Source organism: Pongo abelii, chromosome 1, assembly GCF_028885655.2.
Source record: "Pongo abelii isolate AG06213 chromosome 1, NHGRI_mPonAbe1-v2.0_pri, whole genome shotgun sequence".
Lineage (NCBI taxonomy): Eukaryota > Metazoa > Chordata > Mammalia > Primates > Hominidae > Pongo > Pongo abelii.
The window spans coordinates 47,077,436-47,095,895 of record NC_071985.2 but is presented as its reverse complement, the minus strand read 5'-3'; the positions used below and the strand labels follow the sequence as shown (position 1 = coordinate 47,095,895).

Below are 18,460 nucleotides of genomic sequence, written 5' to 3'. Positions count from 1 at the left end.
CAGCTCCTTAGCAAATTGCAAGCTTTGCCTCTGGCTTGCTGTATAGCAGTGGCAGTGCAAGCCTTTTCCAGTTTCCAAGGGAGACCGGGTGCTGAGACTGCAGTCTTTCCCAGCAGCCACTTACCTTTCTTGCTATTCGTTTCCACGCATCTCTTGACCTTCGTTCTGCTATGCAGGCCTGCTCGAGGAGGTAACAGCCTGTTTTCTTGGAGCGCTCTTTGTCAAAGGGGGCAGAGGGAAAGTAGGGTGGTACAGGGAAAGGCGTACAGAGACAGCAGAGTATAAATGCTGCAGTTGGGAAAAAGTAGCTCTAAAGTGTGCTGTATCTGTGAGCTTGTTCCTATTTGCTATATCTATAGAACTGTTGTAAAGGTGGGAACCCCAGCACTATATCATACTACTTAAAGTACCACATATAAAAATGTAAGATTACTATAATACTGCCTCCAGGAAGCATAGGAGAAAAGTGAGAACTTTGAGAAGAAAATGGAATCAATTGCTTTTAAACTTAGCTGACTAACAAATTGCATTTTTTTTTTTTTTTTGAGACAGAGTCCCACTCTTGTCACCCAGGCTGGAGTGCGGTGGTGCGATCTCACTGCAACCTCTGCCTCCCAGGTTCAAGTGATTCTCGTGCCTCAGCCTCCCCAGTAGCTAGGATTACAGGTGTAGGCCACTATGCAATTTTTTCTGTTTTTAGTAGAGACATGGTTTCACTGTGTTGGCCAGAATGATCGCAAACTCCTGGCCTCAGGTAATCTGCCCGCCTCGGCCTCCTAAAATGCTGGAATTATAGGCATGAGCCACCGTGCCCAGCCACAAATTGCATTCTTGATGAAATTTTGTTAAGTTTATGTTTTATGAGTTGGATCTGGTTTTCAGGTTTGAGGAGAGGGCTTGATAATATTCTTTTAATTGGATTCTCGGGACTTCTAGAGCTGTGATGTGCAGTATGGTAATCAGTAGCCATGTGTGGCTACTCAAATTTAAATAATTAAAATTAAATTTAAAATTTAGTTCCTCTTTTAACTGCTCAGTGACCACATGTGACTAGTGGCAACCATATTGGGCTGTGCCAGGTATACAACATTTCCATTATAACACAAAGTTCTGTTTGTCAGTACTAAAGAAAGTAACCTATGAAATATAAGAAATGTAGTATTTGGCCAGACTGAGAATAGACATTTGGTGAGGAGACTTAGAGGCCGTTTGTTCAGAATCAGTATAAATATGGATTCACCATGGTTTAAAGCTAAATGGGATCTTTAAAATTTTAGATTTACCCCTTTGTTTTACAGATGAAGAAACTAGAGTTCCAAGAGATTAAGTGATTCTCTTAAGATCAAACAAGTAATTAATGGCAGAGCTAAAACTAGAACCCAGGTGCCTGTTCTATTGTACCATAGTATTAGCCTCCCCTTCCCAATTAGGAACAGCAAGGAAAATTTGAACTAAAATTTACCTCATAGGGTCCTAGCAACTGTAGAGTCAACTGCATCCTCCAAAGAAGAATTTATCCCTAATATTTTTAACGTTTATAGTTTGTTCATGGCAGTCTTATAGCATGTTGATGGAAATTTCTAGAAATGTAAAAATCATACTTTCCCAAGAATGGAGTGTTGATTATGACAGACTTTTGGGAAATGTCAGGGGATGCTAGGAGAAGTTTAATGCAAGACATTGTTATCCATTAGTTCCCGATATTGCAGGATTTGCTAGAAGAAATGTCTTGCTACATAAATCTACATAGCTAGAATACCATGGTACTGAGTGGAGGAAACAGTGTTCGTTGTGGTGCAATATAAGAAAAGCTATACCTGAAGCAGGAGAACATGGTTAAAATCCCTTTAGGTATATAACATTGTTACCTTGGGTGTTTTAGTATCTCCTTAGGCCTTTATTGACTCATCCGTAAAATAGGAATACATTTTTTGTGTCTACCTGAAGTCTTAGAATTAGATTAAATGACATCTTGAATTCATAAAGTCTGTAGGCATAGGTCTGTGATTCCCGTGATCCCCCTAAGTCTGTCCCCCTGCCCCTGCCCCCAGTAGCTATCCATATGTACTTCTAGGTTGATATCAAAGAAGGTTTTTTTGGGATCTCTGAAGAACTTTTGTCAATGTAATCTTATGTTAATACACAGGACATTGGCCGGGCATCGTGGCTCATGCCTGTAATCCTGGCACTTTGAGAGGCTGAGCCGGGCAGATCACCTGAGGTCAGGAGTTCGAGACCAGTCTCGCCAACATGGTGAAACTCTGTCTTCTCTATTAAAAAATGCAAAAACTAGCTGAGTGTGGTGGCATGCGCCTGTAGTCCCAGCTACTAGGGAGGCTGAGGCGGGAGGATTGCTTGAACCCAGGAGGCAGAGGTTGCATTGAGCCCGAGATCATGCCACCGCACTCCAGCTTGGGCAACAGAGTGAGACTCTGTCTCAAAAAAAAAAAAAAAAAAAAAAAAAAGATCAATGAATGATAAACTATCTTATAAGACCATTATATATTCTGTAATTAATGACCACAGCATCCTCAGTGGTCAGTATTAGACATATACTATAAAATATTTATATAGTATGTCTTTAATTATATTTTTATATATTATAAGCTATATAATATTATAAATATTGTACATTTCTATGGCCGGGCTGTGGTGGCTTACCCTGTAATCCCATCACTTTGGGAGGCTGAGGCAGGGGTTCACTTGAGGTCAGGAGTTTGACACCAGCCTGGCCACTGTGGTGGAAACCCCGCTGTACTAAAAATACCAAAATTACCTGGGCCTGGTGGCACATGCCTGTAGTTCCAGCTACTCGGGAGGCTGAGGCAGGAGAATCGCTTGAACCTGGAAGGCAGAGGTTGCAGTGAGCCGAGATCACGCCACTGCACTCCAGCCTGGGCGACAGAGCAAGACTCTGTCTCAAAAAAAAAAAAAAATTTTTTAGTAAGACATATACTATAAGAGACATCTATAAAAGCTATATACTCAACTTAGTTCCTTTCCTGTTTGGAGTGAACATGTTTAAATACCATTCTCTCCTCAACAGATTTGAGGTATAGGACTCTAAAGGTACTTCAAAACCCAATTTCCCATTGGATTCCAGACAAAATTTATTTTGTTATCATTCTAGAGAAAGCAGTGTTGTTCTCTCCTTGGAAATTATGGTTATTTCTTTTTTCATTCTTCTACTTAGAGTAGTTTTATTTTACTTAGGTAACCCTATGAACCTTCATGGAGAATATTTCAAGGGAATTAAGTCCTCTTCCAAATGAGTTAGCCATACCTGGTAAAAATAATTAAGGGGAACTCTTTGATTAAGATGTGATGAATATTGTAGCACACCTATCCTTTCTTTATTTTCCAAATTATTACTGATGAGCTTTTAATATGACAATGAAAATAATGTAGTAGTAAGAGTGTTGGTCGTGATGATAGTAGTTCTGGTCATGGTAGTAGCAGCAAACGTGTGCCAGGTTCTATTCTAAGTGCCTTACATGGGTTTGCATTTAATCTTCACAACTCTATTAATATATCTGTATATATCTATTACAACTGCTCATATCTTCATTGTATAAGAAACTTGGGTATAGAGTGCTTAAATAATTTATCCACAATCACCTACCAAGTAAGTTGAGAAGCCATGGTACAAACCCAGGCAGTATGATTTTTATGCCAGGGTACTTTATCACTACACTGTACCTGTCAAAAGATAGTTTAGGTCTTTTATTTTTATTTATTGTGACTTTTAAAATATTCACTGGTGATTTGCTGGATGTTTTGCACAACTTCCTTTTTCTTTTTGTTTTCTTTTCTTTTCTTTTTTTTTTTGAAACAGGCTCTCACTCTGTCACCCTGGGCTAGAGTGCAGTGGTGCAATCATGGCTCACTGCAGCCTTGACTTCCTGGGCTCAAGCAATTCTCCCAAAACAACTTCTTGAGGCAGAATTTGTCCATTTATAGTGTGTGAAGGGGCAGTATAAACTTTAGAGGCAAAGTACAAAGTATATCTGTGAAGTCATGCTTAATTCTCTGTAATCAATTATTTGAATGCCACTGATTGTGTAATCTCAATATCATAACAAATACAAAGAAAAATTCTTCCTGCCCTCTAGGAAACATAATAGAGATGGTAATAAGAGGATTTTGGCATCTGAATTCCTTCCCATGCTACTAAACTGTGAGTGTTAGCCTAGTTTTTTCTGGATGCCAGAAGGCGAGGGGATAGATGAGAAGCCATGGCTTCCATTATTTTTATTTCTGTTTTGTGAGACTATATCTGTCTTCTTTGCATAGCAATGAGGTATCCTGTAGCATTCAGATTCATGGATGGCTGCAATGCTTCTCAGAAAAATCAAGGAGTGTGGAGTGAGGGCTTGCTCTATGTAGGAGTCAGCAATATTTTTCTGTAAAGGGTCAGATAGTGATTATTTTGGCCTTTGCAGGCCATGTTGTCTCTGTTGCAGTTACTAAACTCTGCTCTGTGATTCCAATAAAACTTTATTTACAAAAATGTTGCAGGCCAGATTTGGCCCAAGATCATAGTTTGCTGACCAGCTGGTCTAGATTTTAGAAAGTGTTACAGAAAGACTTAGTCTCTACTGAAAACGTAGTATGTCCTCAACGCAGCTATAAGTTAGGCACATTATTTCTGTGATCTTTGGAATGCCCATCTGAGATAAAGAAAAATGAATGAAAATGTTCCTTCAAAAACATTTACAGTTCAAGTACTGGAATTTATGGGTTTTGTTTTTATATATTTTTTCTTAAATAGTAAAACTCTCATATATTGACACAGGTTACAGAATAATATGTGTGATATTCATAGTATATAGTTTTTTATAGTTTTATAGTTAAAAAAACTATATATAGTTTGTATTTACATACAATCTGGACTTACATGCAGTAAAATAAAAATGAGATTATCTCCATGTGGTGGAATTTTAGTTGATTTTTGTTTTCATATTTTTGTCTGTTTTTTCCCCCTGGGAAAAAAGTAGTGTGATTTCACATGTGTGATTTCAAATATTTAAGATTCCAAGTCAGGTAAAATATTCCTGATCTTACCTACCAGGTTTTTATGAGCTCTGTTTCTCTCATTCAAAAAAACTCTCTAGAGTAGGCAGTAGGATAAGGGAGCTTGAGCCCTTTTTCTTTCACTGTGCCGTCTGTCCTGTATGCAAAGAAGAGATAAAAGTCAAGAATTCAGTGTAATAGTGATACTGTATGTTTTGCAGGTAGAAATAACATGTGAGTAGGTTTGCTGGTAATCTAGACAGAACTTCATGGGAAGTTAGTTCTCACCAATTCCAGTCTCTGGACTACAGCTTTAGTTTTGGGACTTAATTTTTTTAGTTCACTCAGAGGAGAGGAATATATTAAGGAAATATGCAAACCTACGAAACTGTAGTAAATTGACACACGTATTGGAATTCCAATTTACTAATTTACATTGAGGGAGAAAATATGAGTATTAAAAACATTGCCTGGTTGGGGACTTCTGCTTCAGTCTGTGGCATATTTTGTTTTATGTAAAATCTCCCACTGAGAATAACTAGAAAAAACTGGATAAATATAAGAAAAAAGTTTTTGAAGGTACTTGAGAGTTACAAAGCAAATGAGAACTTGAGGGATCAAGATCCTGGAGAGAAGAAAACCTTAAAAGGGTAAACCCAACATTTGGCTCTACTTTTCCCCTTGAGGTATTTGCTGATTAGTAAAGCAGTGGCTTATGAGCCTGAGAAACTGAACAAGATTTTGGTAGTCTCATGGGACTCAGGGAATGATTGGAGTTCAGAAAGAGAGCCCAGCAGATAACCCAGACTTTGATTTAGAACCACTGAAGGGGCTACATTCTAAGGGCTTACCAGAAATAGACCAGCCCTTGAAAAGACTGAAGCCTAGCTTCCAGTCAGCTCAGTCTCAAAGTGGATTAAGGTACTTTGCCTTAGTCTCCTGGTTCTTCAAGTGTGGTCCCCAGACCAGCAGTGTCATCTGAACTAATTAGAAATGCAGATTCTCAGACCCCTACACCAGTCCTGCTGAATCAGGACCTCTGGTGGTGTGGTACTCAGAAATTTGTATTGCATAAGCCCTCAAAGTGGTTCTGATACAAGTGAAAGTTTAAGAACCACTTCCTTAGCCTAACTGCCAGGGGGAAAAAATATCCTCTCTGAGGGGTAGCAGCAACAGTCATGAGTTATCACTCACTACATTTTTAAATTAAATATGCCTGATGTTAATTTAAAAATTAGCATACATACCAAGAAATAAGAGTTACCAAAAGACCAAAAGAAAAAATAGACAATAGAAACTAAGGTCCAGATACTGATATTATCAGACATGGACTTTAAAATAATTGTGATTAATATGTTCCAGGAAATAGATACGGAGTGGAGATTTTCACCAGAGAACTGCAGTCTGTTAAAAACAATCAAGTGGAAATTCTAGAAACAAAAAAATCACTGAAATCAAGAAACTCAGTTGGTGAGTTTGCAGTAGTAGACCAGCTAAAGAAATGATTAGTGAACTGAAAGATTGGACAGTAGAAAATAACCAGAATGAAGCACAGAGAGATAAAAGGATGGAAAATACAGAAAAAGCATGATAAATCAGTAGAACATGGTCAGTAAGGTCTAACATAAGTGATTGGAGTCCCAAGAGAAGACAGAAACTAGCTTCATTTTTCACAGAACACCGTTTTTACTTCAAAGCTTTACTGATGGTCAAACAATGGTTATTCACACCTGAGTAATTTGGCAGACAGTTTTCTTGAAAATAAAGTCAACCTGTTGAGTATTTGTTGCCAATTAAAAATTTAAACTTTCAAATAGAAATTAGAATTTTAGAAAACTTATATGCCACCGTGAGTAATATTATTGACAGCTTCCCAATACTTAAAGACTGTTCTAAGATCAAAGGTGATATTAAATAATTTATTTTTACTATTATTATATAATGTAGTATGTCAATATTGGGAAGATCTGCTTAATGCAGCAATATTTTACAAATGCACCAATATTTTACAAATGACTAATGAAGATATGTTACAAAATCATGCATGACTAAGAAGATTCTTTGAAAGTACAAGATAGACCAAAGGATTTCAATGTAACAGAATATGAAAAATCTATTAATATGTTTTAGAGCGGTGTTCCCCAACCTTTTTGGCACCAGGGACTGGTTTTGTGGAAGACACTTTTTCCACAGACTGGTGGGGGCATAGGGTGTGGGGGACGGTGATGGTTTTGGGTAAAACTGTTCTGCAGATCATCAGGCATTAGTTAGATTCTCACAAGGCATGCACAACCTAGATTCCTGGCATGGGCAGCTCACAATAGGGTTCACGTCCCTATGAGAATCTAATGCCGTGGCTGATCTGACAGGGCAGAGCTCAGGCATCAATGCTCACTCACTCACCTCCTGCTGTACAGCGTGGTTCCTAACAGGCCACAGATCAGTACTGGTCTGCAGCCCCGGGGGTTGGGGACCCCTGTTTTAGAGTACACATTGTAACTAACCACCACTTGTGTTGGTGTAGCATCAAAGAAAAATATCTCCCAATTATCTGAGAAAGCTATCACAATACTCCTCGCTTTTCCCACTATGTATTTGTGCAAGACTAGATAGTCTTTATATATTTTAACCAAAACAATATATTGACTGCATAAACAGATAAGAGGATCCCACTGTCTTCTATTAAGCCAACATTAAAGAAATTTATGAAAATGTAAAACAATGCCACTCTTCTAATTTTTTGTTTTGGAAGATACAGTTTTTTTAATAAAAAATAATATTGATGTTAAAATGTATTAGGGCTATTATTTTCTTTTTTATTTTAAAATTTATTTGACACATAACTACATATTTATGGAGGTACAGTTTGATGTTTTGATGCATATCTGTGTTGTATGATGATCTAATCAGAGTAGTTAGTATATTCATTATCCATGCATTTATCATTTCCTTGTGGTAAGAACATTCAAAAGCATCTCTTTTACCTATTTTGTAATATACAATATTTTGCTTTTAACCATAGTCACCTAACTGTGCAATAGAACATCAGAATTTATTCCCCCTGTCTAATTATAACTTGGAACCATAAACCAACCTCTCCCCATCCTTCTCTCACCTCTTCCCTCCCCAGTCTCTGGTAACCACTGTTCTACTCTCTGATTTTATGATATCAACTCCCCCCACCTTTTTTTAGATTGCACATATTAGTGAGATCATGCAGTATTTTTTTTTCTGTGTCTGGCTTATTTCACTTAACCTGATATCCTCCAAGTTCATCTGTGTTGTTGCAAATGACAAGATTTTATTCTTTTTTTTTTAATGGATGGATACTGTTCCATTCTGGATATACACGTTTTCTTTACCCATTCTTCCATTTTTGAGGACTCAGTTTCATATTTTTGTTAACGTAAATAGTGCTGCCATAAACACGGTAATGCAGATAATTCTTCAGTATACTAATTTCCTTTCCTTTGGATGTGTACACAGTAGTGGGATTGCTGAATCATATGGTAGTTCTATTTTTAAGTTTTAAAGGAACCTCCATACTGTTTTCCACAATGGCTGTACTAGCTTGCAGTCCCACCAGCTTGTGTAAGTGTTCCCCTTTTCTTCACATCCCTGCCAAAACTGGTTTTCTTTTGTCTTTTTGATAATGGTCATTCTAAGTGGTGTGAAATGGTACCTATTGTGGTTTTGATTTTCATTTCCCTGATGGTTTGTGATGTTGACCATTTTATTATATACTCATTAGCCATTTGTATGACTTCTTTTGAGAAGTAAATGTCTGTTAAGGTCTTTTGCCCATTTTTAAAATCAGGTTTTTGTTTTTTTGTTTTGTTTGCTGCTAAGTTCCTTATATATTCTGGATATTAACTCCTTGTCAGATGTATAGTTTGCAAATTTTCTTTCCCATCCTTTAGGTTGTCTGTTTACTCTGTTTAATAGTTTCCTTTGCTATGCAAAAGCTTTTTAGTTTGTTGCAATCTCATTTGTCCATTTTTGCTTTTGTTTCCTATGCTTTTGAAGTCTTATTTAAAATATCCTAACTTAGCCCAGTGTCATGAAGCATTTCTCCTATGTTATCTTCTAGTAGTTCCATAGTTTTGGGTTTCCAATGTTAAGTCTCTAATCTACTTTGAATTGATTCCTGTATGTGGTGAGAGGTAGGGATTTACTCTCATTCTTCTGCATGTGGATGTCCCACTTTCCCATCAGCATTTATTGAAGAAACAGTTTCTCCCCTAATGTGTGTTCTTGGCACCTTTGTCAAAAATCAGTTGGCTTTAGGTGTGTCAATTTATTTCTGGGCTTTCTATTCTGTTCCATTGGTCTGTGTGTCTGTTTTTATGCCAGTACCATTCTGTTTTTGTTATACATTTGTAGTATATTTTTAAGTCATGTAGTGTGATGCTTCCAGCTTTCCACTCAGAATTGCTTTGGCTATTCATTTTTTTTTTCTGGTTTCATGTGAATTTTAGGATTTTGTTTTATTTCTATGAAGAACACCTTTTTTTTTTTTTTTTGACATGGAGTCTTGCTCTGTCGCCCAGGCCAGAATGCAGTAGGCGCAATCTTGGCTAAGATATTAACAAGAAATTACAAAAGATAGAGAACTGGAAAGATAAACCTATGGAAGAGCTTCTAAGGGAAGCCCAAAAAGTATATGTAAAAAGAGAGAAAGACTGACAGAGGGAACAGAGGAAGTTGATGCCCAAAATCCCAGTGAGTAGTTTGGCGGGAACGACAGTTACAGAACAGGTGACTCAGGATGACTCAGGTCAGAGCAGGTGACCAGGGGTGACTCAGGACAGAGCAGGTGATAGAGGCTAGGAGGGGGTTGTTTACTGAAGCTAGAGGCAAGAGGGCGAAGAGAACCAGGAAGTTAAGCTTTAAAATGGAGAATAGAGAATAAGAGAGCTGAATATACTGGCATACTGATTCTTTGAAGAGAAACTTGGAGTTCATTACATTTAACACCTACTGTTACAGTATTGCAGTCTCTCTCTCCCTTTACCTCTAATAATATTTGCTTTATATATCTGGGTGCTCTGGTCTTGGATGGATGTATGTATTTATAGTTTTTACATCCTCTTGCTTAATTGTACCCTTTATCAATGTCTAATGACCTTCTTTGTCTTCTTTTACAGTTTTTGACTTAAAGTCTGTTTTATCTGACATGGTTACTCCTGCTCACTTGGTTTCCATTTGCATGGAATATCTTTTTCCCTCCCTTTACTTTTAGTCTATGTTTGTCTTTAATGGTTAGGTGAGTCTGTTTTAGGCAGTATATAGTTGGGTCTTGTTTTTAATCCGTTCAGCCACTCTATATCTTTTAATTGGATAATTTAATCCATTTATATTTAAAGTTATTATTGATAAGGTCTTACTCCTGCCATTTTGTTAATTTTTTTTCTGGTGGTTTTATAGATCCTTTGTTCCTTTCTTCCTCTTTTATTTACTTCTGTGGTTTGGTGGTTTTCTGTAGTGCTGAGCTTTGTTTCCTTTCTCTTTCTTGTTTGTGCCTCTGCAGTAATTTCTCTCTTTCTTTGTGGCTACCATGGGGCTAACATTAAAAGTCTTATAATAGAATGTTTTAAGCTGATAGCAACTTAACTTTGGTTGCATTAAAATACTCTAGACTTCTCTCTTTTGTTTCTGTAATTTACTTTTTTACCTGTGATTGTGTTCCTTAGCTACTAATTGTAACTGTCACGGGTTTTGACCATTTTAACTTTAAATCTTTGTACTAGAGGACTGAGAGACTTACATAGCACCATTAAATCACTGGGCTAGTCTGAATTTGATTTATGAATTTACCTCTATTGGTGAGTTTTATACTTTTACATATTTTCATGAAAATAATTATACTATTTTATTTCCAGTTATACCATTCTCTTAAGTATTTCTTGTAAGGCTAGTCTAGTGGTGATGGATTTTTCTCAGCTTTTGCTTGTCTGGGAAGGTCTTTATTTTTCCTTCATTGGTGGATGATAGCTCTGCTGGATATAGTATTCTTGGCTGACAGGTTTGTTTTTTTCCCCCAAAAACTTTGAATATATCATCTCATTCTTTCCTGGTCTACAAGGTTTCTCCTGAGAAATCCAGGGGTACAGGGCTGCTGCTTGACCAACTATCAGGCCAAGCATGGGTACAGCAGGGCCACACAACCCTGCAGTGGTCTGTCTTTGGGGCAGGGCTGCTGCTAGACTGGCGGTCAGGCACAGTGGTGTGTGGCCACAGCAGGGCTGGGTGGTTCTGCAGTGGTCTGAGGGGTGGAACCACGGTAGAACTGGTTGTTGGGCTGGATGTGGGTGTGCATAGGTTCAGCTGGCCAGCTAGCTGTGCAGTGCAGGTATGTACCAGTGAGGGGACTGGCCAGCAGTTAGGCAGTTTCCCCCCTGTGCAGGTTTGGCTGTTCCTGGGGTTGGGAGGGTAGTGTGCCACATGGGTTCAAGTGCAGAGGTCTCAGTTGTTGCATCTGGCTAGGCTTCAGGCAGCTAGGATTGTAGTGCTACAGGCGCCTGTGTGAACATGGTAGAGTGATGGCAGGGCTACAGGAATGGAGAAAGTCCATTCCTGTACTGGACTACAGGGAAGGGCACATTCTAGTAGTAGGTCCAGTTTCAAGATGGTACTGAGTAGCAGCAGCTTAGGATGTGAGGGTGGGGGTCAGGGGGTGCTCAAGGTGAGCTCCTACTCTAGGCAAAGTTAACTGTATGAACTCTACTCTCCAAACTGGATTCAGGGCCTGTGAGGACAGAGGGACTCTCCTATAGCAAGAATTTCTGGCATTTGTGGTAGCAATGGGGATCACTGGTGATCTCCAGCTTACGTTTTTCCCTTAAGAAGCCCCCTCTGGCTCCAGGCTGATCCTGGTAGGGGAGACAGTGTGGCAGAAGCGGAATACCTCACTCCCCTCTCTATGGTGCTGCCCTGGGCTTTTGTCTTCCACAGGGATTTTGCTGTTCCCCTGGTGCTCTCCCGAGTACTTCTTTGGTCATTTTAATTGAAATATCATTGTTTATTCATTGTTTTGGTCCCTTTTTGTGGAGAGGATGGGCTTTAGGTAACTCAATTTGGCCATCCTGCTGACATCACTCCATCTTATCTAGGGCTATTTTAATATTATTATTATTATTATTGTTATTATTATTTGAGACAAGGTCTGGCTCTGTCAACCAGGCTGAAGTGCAGTGGTATATTCTCAGCTCACTACAACCTCTGCCACCCAGGCTGAAGCCGTCCTCCCATCTCAGCCTCACGAGTAGGTGGGACTACAGGCACGTGCCACTGTGCCTGGTTAATTTTTATGTTTTTTGAAGAGATGAGGTTTTGCCATGTAGCCCAGGCTGGTCTCAAACTCCTGGGCTCAAGCCAGCTACCCGCCTGGGCCTCCCAAAGTGTTGGGATTACAGGCATGAGCTACTGCTCCTGGCTGCTATTATTTTTAAATAAATTAATAAATACATTTTTAAATTTTTAAATTTTAATTTCTGGTAAGATAAATATTAATCCCCATATAAACAAAAGCTCTCTGGGGTTCTCAATAATTTTAAAAAATATTAAAGGATCTTGAGACCAAAACAATTTGAGAACCACTGCTCTAGATATTAAAATAACAAATATATTCTAAGGGTATTATTAACAACTTTATGCCACTAAATGTGATAATATAGACAAAATGGAAAATTTCTTAAAAAACAATTACCAAAACAGAAAATTTGAATAAGCCTAACTTTATTAAAGAAATTGAACCCTTTATTTAAAACTTTCCCATAAGGGCTGGGCTGGGCACAGTGGCACAGTGGCTCACACCTATAAACCAGCACTCTGGGAAGTTGAGGTGGGAGGATTGCTTGAGCTCAGGAGTTCAAGATCAGCCTAGGCAACATAGCGAGACCTCATCTCTACTAAAAATAAAAAAAAGTTAGCCGGGTGTGGTGGCGTGCACCTGTAGTCCCAGCTACTTGCAAAGGCTGAAGCGGGAAAATCGCCTGTGTCCAGGAAATCAAGGCTACGGTCAGCTATGATCACGCCACTGTACTCCAGCATGGGCAACGAAGTAAGACTCTGTCTCAAAAATAAAAAATAAAACCTTCCCACAAGGAACACTGTAAACCCAGATGACTTGATTGGTGAACTCTTCCAATCATTTAAGGAGGAAATAACCCAAATCTTACACAAATTCTTACAGAAATAGACATGTAGAGAACACTCCTAATTCATATAACCTTAATTCAGAAAGCTGACCAACATATTACAAGAAGGGAAAATTATAAGCCAATTTCTTTCATGAATGTGGTAGAAATTCTAAACTAAATAATAGTGAATATGTTTAAAAATGGTACATCTTGACCAAGTTGAGCTTGTCCCAAGAATTCAGTGTTGCTTTATCATTCAAAAATGATTCAGTGTAATTCACCTTCCTGACAGAAAAAAGGAAAAAAGCAATCATCTCAATATATGGGGAAGAATAGCATGTGATAAAGTTCAGCATACACTAGTGATTAAAAAACAACAACAAGAAACCCTCTTAGCCTGTTTTCTATAGGAATAGAAGGGAATTGCTTTAATTTGATGAGTGGTATCTGCATAAATCTTACAACAAACATTATACTTAATGAAAAAATGCTGAAAGCATTCTCTTTGATGGCAGGATTACAGAGAATGAAAACTTCCTATCATCACTGCTTTTCAGCATGTCCTAGAGATTCTAGCCAAAGCATTAAGGCAAGAAAAGAAATAAAAATTGGAAGGATAGGAAAGAAGAAATAAAATTCTCATTTTATAGATGACATGATTCTGTGAGAACAGTAATACATTTACAAACACAATAGTTCCCTCTTTTTTTTTTTTTTTTTTTGAGACCTAGTTTCACTTTTGTCACCCAGGCTGGAGTGCAGTGGTGCAATCTCAGCTCACTGCAACCTCAGCCTCCAAGTTAAAGTGATTCTTTTGTCTCAGCCTCCTGAGTAGCTGGGATTACAGGTGCCCACCAGCACACCTGGCTAATTTTTGTATTTTTAGTAGAGACAGCGTTCCAGCATGTTGGTCAGGTTGGTCTCGAACTCCTGACCTCAGGTGATCCTCCCACCTTGGCTTCCCAAAGTGCTGGGATCATAGGCGTGGGCCACTGCACGATACCTTTCAAGACTTCCAGTGGATGACTGAACCTACAGATAGTACAGAACCCTATATAAATACTATTTTTTCCTATAAATACATATCTATGCTGAAGTTTAATTTATAATTAGGCACAGTAAGAGATTAACAATAATACTAATAACTAATAATAAAATAGAACAGTTATAACAAAATGCCAGCATTACTACTCTTGCACTTTGAGGCCATTATTAAGTAGAATAAGGATTACTTGAACATAAACACTGTGATATCACAACAGTGCATGATTTGCATCTCAGGAGGGACAGAATGGAATAGCACGAAATTTCACCACGCTATTTAGAACAGTGCAAAATTGAAAATGTATGAATTGTTTATTGATGGAAATTCTCATTTAATATTTTCAGACCACAGTTCACCATGGGCTACTGAAACCACAGAAAGCAAAACCACAGATAAGGGGGAACTACTGTAATGACTTTGATTCTGTAATGTTTGCTGATGGTTGATAGCATTTCTGTCATTTTGACTTTGCTTAAGTTCATTCCTAGAATGTAGAAATCTCTTCAATATGTGGAAACACTTTGTCATTCCTCAAGTCCATGCAGCAAAGATCTTGCTTTTGCTATTACTTTTTTTTCTCTGCAGGTCCTATCTGACTCCTGTACGGGATGAGGAAGCAGAGTCTTTACGGAAAGCACGCTCCAGACAAGCTCGGCAGACACGAAGGTCTACTCAAGTGAGTGTGGCTTTTTTTTAAATGTCATTTTGTCTATCTACCCTTCTGTTGGCGGTACAATCAAAACACACTGCAATATCCATGTTCAACTTCTGATTTAAACACACACACACACACACACACACACACGCACACGGCTTGGCGTGGTCGCTCACACCTGTAATCCCAGCAATTTGGGAGGCCAAGGATTTGAGACCAGGAGCATTCCTGACTTGAGGTCAGGAGTTTGAGACCAGCCTGGCCAACATGGTGAAACCATGTCTCTACTAAAAATATGAAAATTAGCCAGGCATGGTGATGCGTGCCTGTAATTTCAGTTACTCGGGAGGATGAGGTGGGAGAATTGCTTGAATCTGGGAGGCAGAAGTTCCAGTGAGCCAAGATTGCGCCACTGCCCTCCTGGGCGACAGAGCGAGACTCCATCTCAAAAAAACAAGACAAAACAAAACACACACATGAAAATGACTGCCCTATTCCAGCCAGTCTTAAAAGCTTTCATTGTGTTGAATCTTATACTACGTAGAACCAAATGAATTTACAGCTACATCTACCCATTCTCACCAATATTCCTCCAGGCTTAGAACAGGTTTATCTCTTTTCCTTCACAAGATTAATTATTCCACTTGTGCTTAAAGGCCTTAAGAATCCCTATACATCCCTATTTCCCTACTACATTTTAAGAATCTCTAAGGGAAAAGAGTTTGGCAATTCCTCAAAATTTTAAACATAGAGTTACCATTTGACTCAGCAGTTCTACTCAAGAGAAATGAAAACATATGTTCATATAAAAACTTGTATGTAGGTGTTTGTAATAGTATTATTCATAATAGCCAAAAAGTAAAAATAAGCCAAATGTTTATTAACTAATGAATGGGTAAACCAAATGTGATATATCCATACTATTTGGCAATAAAAGAAATGAAGTACTGATACATGTTACAACATGGATGAACCTTAAGAAAACATTATGCTAAGTGAAAGAAGCCAGACACAAAACACTCCATATATTATATGATTCCATTTATATGAAATGTCCCAAATAGGCAAATCCAAAGAGACAGAAATTAGATTAGTGCCAGGGCTGGGGGAAAGGCAGAATGGTGAGTGTGTGGTTTCTTTTTGGGTGATGAAAATTATGAAATTAGATGTGATAATTTTATAACTCTGTGAATAAACTAAAAACCAAGGAATTGTATACTTGCAAATGGTGAGTTTTATGATATGAGGATTGTATTTTAATAAAGATGTTGCAAAAGGAATCCCTGAGGGAGTCATTGAAGCAGTTTAAGGGAATATGATATAGTCTACATTATACATTAGAAAAATCACCCTGCAGATAATTGATGGGAATGGTAGGTAGAGGTATGTTTGCCAAGCCTGGAAGCAAGAAGACTTGCTGGGAAGCTGTATTGTAGTCCAAGTTGTATTGTAGTCCCAGGAAATTACAACGGTATGAAATCAAGTTGTAATGGCAATGAGAATAGAGAGAAGGCTATGAATTTGTTATTTAAAGAAGCAAAGGAAGATGAGCCCATGAAACAGAATGAAAAGAAGCAGCAGGAGCGGTGAAAAGAAAATCAGAAAATAGTAGCAGCATGGAAGTGAATGAAAAGTCCATTTCCAGTGAAAAGGAGAAGTTCCACAGTTTTAAATACTACAGAGGTCAAGTAGCAAATTTTACCACTGGAAAAGAGACATTATATATGGCAGCAAAAACACCCTTGTTGTCTTCCTTGACTGTCCCAAAGTAAGTCATGTATTCTTCCTTTATTTTTACTTGATGATTATTTGTCTGTTTCCTCCATTAGAATGTAACCCCCATGAGGACCAAGACTGACTGTTTTTTTGTTTTGTTTTATTGTGGTGAAATATACGTAACATAAAACTTACCAGTTTTACCATTTTTAAGTTTACAATTTAACGGCATTAAGTACATTTACATTGTTGTATAACTATCACCACCATTCATCTCTAGAACTTTCTTCCTCTTCCCAAACTGAAACTCTGTATCCATTAAATAATTACTCCCCATTTCCCTCTGGCAACGCTGCTTCCACTTTCTGTCTATGAACTTGACTATGCTAGGAACCTCAAATAAGTAGAATCATATAGTAGTTGTCCTTTTGTGTCGTATTTTGCTTAGCATAGTTATCAAGGTTCATCCATATTGTAGCATGTGTCAGAGTTCCTCCCTTTTAAAGGATGAATATTTCAGCCTTTTATGGATATTGCATTTTGTGTATCCATTCATCTGTCAGTAGACATTGGGTTGCTTCCATCTTTTGGCTGTTTAATGCTGCTATGAGAATGGCTATACAAATATCTCCCTGAAACCCTGCTTTCAATTCTTTTGGGTATATACTGAGAAATGGAATTTGCTGGATCATATGGTAATTCAATTTTTAATTTTCTGAGGAACTGCCATACTGTTTTCCTTAGTGGCTGTACCATTTTATGTTCCCATCAGCAGTGCACAAGGGTTCTAATTTTTCCATATCCTCACCAATATTTTTGTTGTTGTTGTTTTTATGAGATGGAGTTTTGCTCTTGTCACGCAGGCCAGGGTGTAATGGTGTGATCTTGGCTCACTGCAACTTCTGCCTCCAGAACCCTGCCTCCAGGGTTCAAGCAATTCTCCTGCCTCAGCCTCCCGAGTAGCTGGGATTACAGGTGCCCATCACCACACCTGGCTAATTTTTGTATTTTTAGTAGAGACGGGGTTTCATCATGTTAGCCAGGCTGGTCTTGAACTCCTGACCTCAAGTGATCTACCTACCTTGGCCTTTCAAGGTGCTGAGATTATAGGTGTGAGCCACCATGCCCAGCCTGTTTTTTTTGATAATAGCCATCCTAATGGGTGTGAAAAAGAAGACTGACTATACTTTTGCTCATCTTTTCCACCATCATACAGTAAATAAATCATATATATTTATTGAATAAATAAATGAGTGAGAAATAAATGATAGGAGAAGATAAATTGCTCTGGAATGATTTCCAGTTTGTTTATGAAGGAATGGGAAAAGATAGGGAAGTTGCTGGAGAGGGGCATAGAATTGAAGGTGGGAGAGACAGGAACATAGAAACGTCTTAGAGGGAAAGATTCAGTAGAGAGGGAGTGAAGGTCCATGTCAGAACTTGAATAGATCTTTGAACTCCTTGAAATGTGTACATAATTCTTGAGGAGATTTTATTAGATTCTCAGTAGTCTTCATGAGATTCTCAACGGGACCACCGGCTCCCAAAGAAAGTAAAATCTAAGCTTCTTAGCATAGCTTACAAAATCTGTTATGACCTAGCCTCTGCCTGCTTTCCTAAAATCACCTATCCTCATTCTCTCTCTCTCCTCCAACTTTCCTTTTTTTGTTGTGTGCTTCATCTTTGCTAAGTTACCTACAGATTCCTAAATCATCCATGGCCTCTCTTGTTTCTGTATCTCTGTACAGGATCCCTCTACCTATAATGCCTTTTCTCCCTCCCCCTACCCAAGTTCTTTTTACTCTTTAAAACCCAGTATTCGGTATTCCTCTTATATACTCTTGTATTTCTGTTTTAATGCTTACATTCTCTCATTATACTCGTCTGTTT

General features: G+C 38.3%; 2 protein-coding genes across 20 annotated transcripts in view; one reads left to right on the top strand and one right to left on the bottom strand.

Moving 5' to 3' along the window:
• Nucleotides 1-18,460, bottom strand: part of SYT2 (synaptotagmin 2) — a 527,556-nt gene that overhangs the window by 290,681 nt on the left and 218,415 nt on the right. The window lies entirely within an intron of this gene.
• PPP1R12B (protein phosphatase 1 regulatory subunit 12B) overlaps nt 1-18,460 on the top strand; it is a 237,618-nt gene that overhangs the window by 122,724 nt on the left and 96,434 nt on the right. For all 19 annotated transcript variants that reach the window (XR_008510683.2, XR_008510700.1, XR_008510694.2 and 16 more), the window contains one exon: nt 14,785-14,875. Coding sequence is in view for 13 of the 19 variants with exons in the window: in XM_024247091.2 (XP_024102859.1) it covers nt 14,785-14,875 (91 nt within the window). In the remaining 6 variants the exon portion in view is untranslated. The remainder of the gene's footprint in view (nt 1-14,784; nt 14,876-18,460) is intronic.